The following is a 9,190-nucleotide window of genomic DNA, read 5'->3' as shown; positions in this document are numbered from 1 at the left end:
GTTCAGTCCCACTGCGTGACACCTTGGGCAAGTGTTTTCTACTATAGTCTCTGGCCGACCAAAGCCTTGTGAGTGGATTTGGTAGACGGAAACTGAAAGAAGCCCGTCATATATATGTATATATATATATATATATATGTATGTATGTGTGTATGTTTGTGTGTCTGTGTTTGTCCCCCCACCATCGCTTGACAACCGATGCTGGTGTGTTTACGTCCCCGTAACTTAGCAGTTCGGCAAAAAGAGACCGATAGAATAAGTACTAGGCTTACAAAGAATAAGTCCTGAGGTCGATTTGCTCAACTAAAGGCGGTGCTCCAGCATGGCCGCAATCAAATGACTGAAACAAGTAAAAGAGTAAATATATCATCATCATCATTTATGATATATCATACTGGCATGGGTTAGATGGTTTGAACAGAGCTGGTAAGTTCCAGGCTCCATTGTCTGTTCTGACATAGTTTTTGTCTGGATGCCCTTCCTAATGCCAATCACTCTACAGAGTGTACTGGGTGCTTTCTATGTGACACCAGCACCAGTACTTCAGCAGTATCAGTGCCGAGCGGTATTTAGGCACAAGTGAACTTTAGGTTTGTTAAAATATGTTTGTAACATATTTTAACTTTTAAAGGCAAATTTACTAAAGTTAATGCAGAGAAAAAATTCTCTCTTATGGTAAAAGGGTGTAAAAACACCATATCTCCTAAGTGCTGTCCCCTATCAGATTCCCAGACATGTTTCTAGCTCTTTAGCCATTATCAATGGGAAATACTGAAGAGTGGTAACTCTGGGCAGATCTTAAATCATAGATTTAACACACATACACACAAAATCAGATTCCATACAGATTCAGTCACCTAAATTTCATTCAGAATGTATTGGTCAGCCCAAAGATATAGAAGCAGACTCTGGGCCAAGGTTCCATGCAATGGAATTGAACCTGAAACCATATGGGTGCAAAAGGTAAACTTTTTAACCACAGTTATCCATGCATCTCATGACCATAGTGCCTCCTCATGTAAGAAAGCAAAGCAACAGATGCTCTGTAGTGTAAACAGGTAATGCGATACAATGAAAAGTGATACATGTTCCAAGTTTTCTGTGAGTGGGTCTGTCACTGTTTATAATCTCAGATTTATAATTAGTCATCATCATCATTTAACACTTGAAGTACCGAGTGGTCATTTATGATTGCTTTTGCTTTTTACATTTTAATTTTTATAACTGTATTGAATGTGCAATCATCATTATCATCACCATGATTGCACATTCATTACAGTCATAAAAATTAAAATGTAAGTGCATCATTTCATATATATGTGTCTATATATTTCTTTTGTACATAAGTAAATGTTAAAAGACTGTATTTTCAAATACTTTATTCACTGCATTAGCTTATATTTAAAATAAATTGTATTAATAAAAATTTTCAATGCCAGTCAAAAGTGACCGCTATGGTCCTTGTAGGAAGTAAGAAATGTTGGTCCTTCTAGTGTTAACCCTTTAGCATTCAATAAGGCCATATCCAGTTCAAATATTCTACCTGTTTTATGTTAAAACTGACCAGATCCAACCACTCATGCAGGTCTGTTACCAGACTTTGGTGCCTCAAAGTGCTTCAGGGTATTCTGGTTGGGCACTAATTTGTATTGTGGGAAGATTTTTGTAACCTGTATTTCCTAAATCTGAGGGTGCACCACTGAATAGTTAGAGTGCAGCACAGTCCAGTGTTCTTCCCCCCACTCCCACCCCTAGCGACAGAGATGCTCTCACACCTACCCTACAATGTTATTCTAAAAATATACATATACTACTGAAATCTCAAAACTGCAAGATAATGTATGATTAATTCTTACTAAGACTTTAACCTAGCAAAAAACCAAAGTCTTAGTAAGTAGGAAGGCGGACAAACCACAAATCTCTTCAGGTAGATGGCCCTGCTCGATATGCAGGAAAGGCATAGGTAGAAACTCCATAAGATGCACCTGGTGTAAGCTATGGACACATAAGAGGTGCAGCAATATCAAAAGAAGGTTAACTAGGAAGATAGTTTTTGGGTGTGGCAGATGCACAGGTACCGAAAATGTACAGAAAACAAGATCCCATTACATGCCAGCAGGAAAAACTAGAAGTAGTTCATAGCTTCTGTTACCTAGGTGATCAAGAAAGTAGCAGGGGTGGATGCTCTGTGAGCATAGCTGCTAGAATAAGAATAGCCTGGGCAAAGTTCAGAATGCTCCTACCTCTGCTGGTGACAAAGGGTCTCTTGCTCAGAGTGAAAGGTAGACTGTATGATGCCTGTGTGCAAACAGCCATTCCACATGGCAGTGAAACATGGGCTTTGACTGCTGAAGACATGTGTAGGCTTGAAAGAAATGAAGCTAGTGTGCTCCGCTGGATGTATAATATCAGTGTTAATACACGACAGAGTGTAAGCGCCCTGAGAGAAAAGTTGGACATAAGAAGCATCAGATGTGGGGTGCAAGAGAGATAACTGCATTGGTATGACCATGTGTTGCATATGGATGAGGACACCTGTGTGAAGCACTAAGAGTGGAGGGAACCTATGGAAGAGGTAAACCCAGGAAGACATGGGATGAGGTGGTGAATGTTGGGCCTCACAGAGGCAATAACAAGAGACCTTTGAAGATATGCTGTACTTGAGAAGACCCAGCAAGCCAAGTAGTCATGGCTCTGTTGCCAGAGTCGCATAACTGGTCTATTTAAAAGCACCCTTCAATTGTCAGGCAATGTGCCATGCTTGTAAAGACCAGTTGAACTGAGTGAAATCGTAGTTGTGGCTGATATCAGTGCTGCCTGACTGGCACCTGTGCCAGTGGCACGTAAAAAGTACCATTCGAGTGTGACCAATGCCAGTACTGCCTGACTGGCACCTGTGCCAGTGGAATGTAAAAAGCAGCATTCAAGTGTGACCGATGCAGGGCCACCTGATTGGTTCCCATGCCAGTAGCACATAAAAGCACCCACTACACTCTTGGAGTGGTTGGCATTAGGAAGGGCATCCAGCTGTAGAAACCTTGCCAAATCAGACTCCCGACTTGCCAGTCCTCAGTCAAACCATCCAACCCATGCCAACAAGGAAAGTGTATGTTTAACAGATAATGATGAATCCAAAACAATGTGAATAAATAAACATTATATTTGATAAAGAAATCTGAAAGCAAAGGATTAATGTTGATGTTCCATGCTGGCATTGGTTGGATGATTTGACAGGATATGATGGGGCCCAGAGACTGCATCATGCTCCAGTGTCTGCTTGGTATGGTTTCTATTGCTGGATGCCCTTCCTAATGTCAACTACTTTACAGCATGTACTGGGTGCTTTTTTTCGTGCCACCAGCACTAGTCAGGACACTTTACAACTTGCAAGACAACAAATCTCAAGAGGGAATGGGAAACTTCATGCTAGGAAAATAGGGAACAAGGGTTGTAAAGTGCGAGAGAAAAGGGCCAGAGCAAAGTTAGTTTCTTACTGAAAGGAAGCTACACAACTATTCATGCTCCAGAGTAGAGATGGTGTGAGGGATGGGTAGAATTGGAAATTAATGTGGTGTCAGAGTGGACTTTCAAGGTACAAGGTGAGTAGGAATAAGTGGGGCAGGAGTGCAAGGAGTACGTGGGAGGAGTAGGGGATGTCTAATACAGGGCAGCAGAATAAAGATGATACGGTAAACAGGAGTAAGGGGAGGAGATATTAGTCCTGCTATAATTGTAATACATGGATACATACATACATTGTCATAGATGATAACAAAAAAGTAAAATAAATAACACAAAAATGCAAAACAAAAATGTTTACCTTATATGTGATTGGAGTGTGTGGATCATCAACCTGGAACTGTGATAGGAATCCAGAATCTTTGCTCCAAAACAGTCGGATGTCTGGAATTTGGTACAGACACATGGCAAGACGTTCTAGCCCAAGACCAAATGCCCAGCCCACTTGAGTGCCCGCTCCAGCTGAAACAGATAAATATATACAACATATAGTGGTATCAGAAGGGATTATATTAGAGGACTTTGAGTTCTAGGATTTCTACATCAGTTTAATACTGATTTCCAGCTTAGGAGGTACAAGGCTAAATATTGTGTGAAAGGAGAAGAGTTGCTCAAAGTTCAAAATCTTGCTGAAGTCATCATCTTTGTCTTTCATCCTTCTGGAGTTTGATAACATAAAATACCAGCCAAGTACTAGATATATATTCCAATAATGCAATGAAGGAGGATGAGGAGGTTGTAATAATTCGACCGTGCGAACCAAAGAAGATGGCGACGTAGACGGAAAAGGCTCCTTTTTACCATGTCGCACGGTCGAACACAAAAACATTATATATATATATATATATATAGAGAGAGAGAGAGAGTAAGTTTATTAACATAGTGAAATTGTTTGTCTCTGTATGCGTGCATGCGACATATATAAATAACACAGTAGATAAGTCAGGCCTTCGTGTACAAGAGAATGTATACAACAATGTGAAATAACGGACAGTCGTATAAACAATAGTGTGTGTACAATATGTGAGTGTACAAGTGTGTGTGTGAGAGGAACACAGAACATAGAAAGAGTGTCTGTAACATAGACTGTAAAAGGTCTTCAAACACTGAGATAGAGAAAACCAGTTCGTATAAGAGTTACACAAGGAGATAGAATGTTCATACGCAGGAAGTTGTGGCCAAGGAGCAGAGCTGTGGTATCACAATATGTGTGTTGAGCGTCAATGGTGTGACCATTTACCGGATACGGAATATTCTAGCAGGTTAGTTCTGACTGCTGCTCGTGGTGGAAATAATCCACTCAAACAGTGTCGATATAAAACCGAGTGGGTTGATATTGGTGTGCACTCTGGTGGTGCTGGCGACGACATTGTGGTAGTCAGTAGATTGGTGGTGAAGACGTCGGCGCTGGAACTGGCTGTAGCTGTGTTCTGTATGTGGTCAGCGACCAGACCAGTGAGAGATCTGGAATCGAAGACGACTACCGTCGTTGGATCGGGCTTATTTATAGCTGAAATAGGGCTCACCGGAAACCCAGAAAACCTCTCTCTCACGTGACCTTATCTGAAGGCCACGATTGGACGTAATGCACCCTTAGCAAGCAGAACATGGGGACAATTGCCGCGCAAATAAGAATCAATCAGGATGGTGGACAGAAGGGTCCAAGGCAGCCGAAGGCTAGATGTTAGCAGCTTCGTTATCATTTGTGATTGAATGGCCGAGAGAGAGGTTTCACTACAAGGTATTGAAAAAAAAACAAAGTATTTCATTTTAAAAAGGCTAAGAAAGAACAAGATTCGAATTTGAAATCTATTGCTTTCAACTTTTGGGGCAAGGACAGCAGTTTGGGGGAGGGGGCAAGTCGAATACATCGATCCCAGGGTTTAAATGGTATTTATTTTATCAACCCTGAAAGAATGAAAGGCAAAGTCGACCTTGACGCAATTTGAACTCAGAACGTAAAGACGGACAAAATGCCACTAAGCATTTTGCACGATATGGTAACGATTCTGCTGGCTCGCCACCTCAAAGCAATTAAATATTGTAATGCATTTAATCTGGCATTCTTACTGTCTTAATAATTTGTAACGGTTCAAACTAATACTTGCTAAAAATTAAAATAATCAAAACTATTGTAAGAGTTGTCTCCCATACTTCGTGAAAGACTCGGAATAATGATTAATGGTTGTATTTTTTCTGACAGCATAATTTTTCTTGTTTGTATGTTGGGTTATGTGTATTCCCTATCTTAAAAATGTTAAAATCAACTTATATAAACATTAACCATGTTAACCAATGCCAGTTGTTGGTACCAGACATACTTGAGAAAGCCTCGAAATGTTTGGGTCACAGTCATTTTAGCTAAGGTCTTTCTTTTCAGCCCTGAAGGAGTCCTGAGAGTCTATTGCTTTGCTTCAGATCTGTCTCTGAATATGACACAATGTCATATAACATTCCCAGATGATATCTACAATTTATTCACAACAGCTATGTGTCCTACATAGAAATATAATGAAATAGTTGTAGTGAATTTGAACTCCAAATTTAGGAGTTGCTAGAATGTAAACATGCATTATTTTCATGTTTACAAACCTTCTGTAGAGTATTACATTGACCAGCACAATATTTATTTTATCAACCTTGAAATGGTTGATAAAAGTGGGCTTGTGTAGGATTTGAACACAGAATGCAATGAGACATAACCAAATTTACTGGTTCTACTATACTACACATCATCATCGTTTAACATCCGCCGTCCATGGGTGGGACGGTTTGACAAGAGCCAGCCATCTGTTTTTAATTTTCATTCTCTTCGAAATTGCTCTTAACTGTGGTTTGGACTTTTTGACTGTTCTTTCTAGTATGTTAGGCAACCTGTTAAGGCTCGCCTCTGTGTACTTAGATGTACACTAATTTTTATGAAAAATATGTCTAATGACTTTGTATGCATACTAGGCCACTGGTAGAAAAAATTCTATAATTTTTCCTAACCTATTTTAAGAAATGATTTTAAGAAATGATTTTAGCAATTTCAGAAGTTTAATCGGAAATTTTATTTGCTGCCAATTGAATCTGCACTTGCGCAGAGGATTTGAAAAATAATATATAAGGATGAGACACGTGTTATTTGGTCTATAATTTATATGTTAATGTTTTGGTGTATCCGCTGATGAGAACTCCGCCTTGCAAATTATTTTATTTGCTAATTAAAGTTTGAAACATGGTAAATGTTTTATTTTTCATTCCCTTTGAAATTGCTCTTAACTGTGGGTTGGACTTTTTGACTGTTAGGCAACCTGTTAAGGCTCGCCTCTTTGTACTTATATGTACACTAATTTTTATGAAAAATATGTTTTTATATATATATATATATATACACATGTCATTGTAAACACCAAGGATCTAGGGGTAGGAAGTTAGTAAGCTTCAAGCAGTCCATGGGAGGTATAAAAAATAACTTTCAAATTATATCTCTGGTGAGGTAACTTGGAATTCCTTAATGACAATGTAACCTTCATTTAACTATGGTATCTTCAGCCTGACGAGTAGCTAGCAGAGTACTCCTCATTGAGTAGTTACTACTTCCAAAGGTCCGCTAGCTAAGAAACATGTAGCCTGGATTTTACCTGCTCCGTTCACTCAATTTGGATATATATATATATATATATGCATGTATGCATGCATGTATGTATGTATGTATGTATTTTTCTTAGGCCCATTGGTACCTCTGAGTGGCACATTGGGCAGTCAGTGATTGCCAATTATCTCCGCCTCTGGTCAACCGGTATGCTTCTTCTCAGGTGATGTTCAGTCTGTGTAGATCGTCTTTGAAGGTACTACACCACGTCTTCCTTGGCCAGCCTCTTTTTCTCTTATATTCCAGTGGCATCCAGCCTACGGCTGTTTTGGCAAGCCTCTCTCTGGCAGTCTAGCCATTCTCATTTGTCATTCAGTAACAATTGCATGGAGGGGCCTTAATCTTGCTGCTTAGAGAATGACTTCACTGTCACTGTCTCCATAACTGATTCTTATACATATTTCAAACCCAGGAAAACATGGGATGAAGTATTGAAAGCTGAACCTTATGAAGGAGGGGGGGGGGCGTGTGTGTAACAAGTCTGCACACACTTTCTATCTATGAAATTCAATTCCCAAGCTTTTGGCTAAGTTGGAACTAGAGTAGAATATAGCTCCAAAGGTGCTGTGGAGCAGGGATGAAACTGGACCCATAGAATTACAGTGGAGACATCCTAACCATAGAGCCCCCATCTGAACATATAACAAAATGGAAAACGAAAATAAAGAATCAAATTTTTGAAGCATCCAATTCTTTGGTTTTACCTGTGTGTAATATTTCTTGTTCAATGATTCCACATCCAAGCAATTCCATCCATTTGTCTTCATATTTAATTTCAAGCTCCCAAGATGGATGTGTAAAAGGGAAGTAAGCATCAACCCATCGGACTTCAATATCTGTTTTAAACGTAAAGCAAATAAGAAAAATTGAAAGAAAAGCTGCAAAAGAATAATCCTTTAATCAATCAAAATTTCATATTTTTTCCCCTTTCTTCTACACTAAAATAATTTATTTATTCTAAGAACTCAGAGGAGACAGAGCAGCCCCACTGCCCCAAGACTTTTATCATAGCCTCTGAGATTGATAGGAAGAAGTTATCCTAAAACTAGAGACCTCATTCAAAAACTTCCAATAGAATAGTTTCAAAACTTAGGTTGCAGGAGTCATCAAAAGAGAAAGCCTTGAAGTAGGGGACATTCTCTCCTGATAACCCCTGAAACCTACTAATATCTAGTATATGGAGCAGTGAAGGATTAAATCTATCATCCAAAAACAGGATTCTGTCTAACAATTTTCACTCATAAAGCTTTGGTCAATCCAAAAGCTATGGTCAAATACACTCCCACAAGATACCAATTTAGTTGAATAACTAATTGGAGAACTGAACTGAACCCTTGCCTTCTGATTGATGTTTCAGCCCCAGCCAACAAAAAGAGAAAAAAAAGAATCACTGAAAACGTTTGAAAAACTGAGCAAATATTAGGACCTGAAGATTGAAATTGGATAAATATGACATCTCAAAACATCTTATCTTATCTTATAGATTATATTATATACAAAAGAGAAGGTGATCTTTGTCTGTCAGTCTATCACAAGATGTATGTGAAAAAGGGGAAGAAGGGGATGAATCAACAGGGGAAATAACCCGTATCACACACACACACACACACACACACACATACATATATATATATATATAGATAGATAGATAGATAGATAGATAGATAGATAGATAGACATATATATGAAGGTACATGGCTCAGTGGTTAGAGCGTCAAGCTTACGATTGTAAGGTTGTGAGTTCGAATCCTGGACCGGGCTGCATGTTGTGTTCTTAAGCAAGACCTTTTATTTCATGCTGCTCCAGTTCACTCAGCTGTAGAAATGAGTTGCAACATCACTGGTGCCAAGCTGTATCGGCCTTTGCCTTTCCCTTGGATAACACTGGTGGCGTGGAGAAGGGAGGCCGGTATGCATGGGCGACTGCTGGTCTTCCATAAACAACCTTGCCTGGACTTGTGCCTGGGAGGGTAACTTTCTAGGTGCAATCCCATGGTCAGTCATGACCGAAGGGGGTCTCAGCACATATATATA

General features: G+C 39.4%; 1 protein-coding gene across 2 annotated transcripts in view; it reads right to left on the bottom strand.

Moving 5' to 3' along the window:
• The window catches only part of LOC106880224 (phenylalanine--tRNA ligase, mitochondrial), a 26,396-nt gene that overhangs the window by 1,243 nt on the left and 15,963 nt on the right, over window positions 1-9,190 (bottom strand). For both annotated transcript variants that reach the window (XM_014930087.2, XM_014930086.2), the window contains exons 4-5: window positions 7,861-7,992; window positions 3,821-3,981 (exon numbers count right to left, since the gene is read on the bottom strand). In XM_014930087.2, coding sequence (XP_014785573.1) covers window positions 3,821-3,981; window positions 7,861-7,992 — 293 coding nt within the window. The remainder of the gene's footprint in view (window positions 1-3,820; window positions 3,982-7,860; window positions 7,993-9,190) is intronic.

Source organism: Octopus bimaculoides, chromosome 24, assembly GCF_001194135.2.
Source record: "Octopus bimaculoides isolate UCB-OBI-ISO-001 chromosome 24, ASM119413v2, whole genome shotgun sequence".
Classification (NCBI taxonomy): Eukaryota; Metazoa; Mollusca; class Cephalopoda; order Octopoda; family Octopodidae; genus Octopus; species Octopus bimaculoides.
The sequence above is the reverse complement of the archived record's forward strand: the minus strand, read 5'-3'. Positions and strand labels throughout refer to the sequence as shown.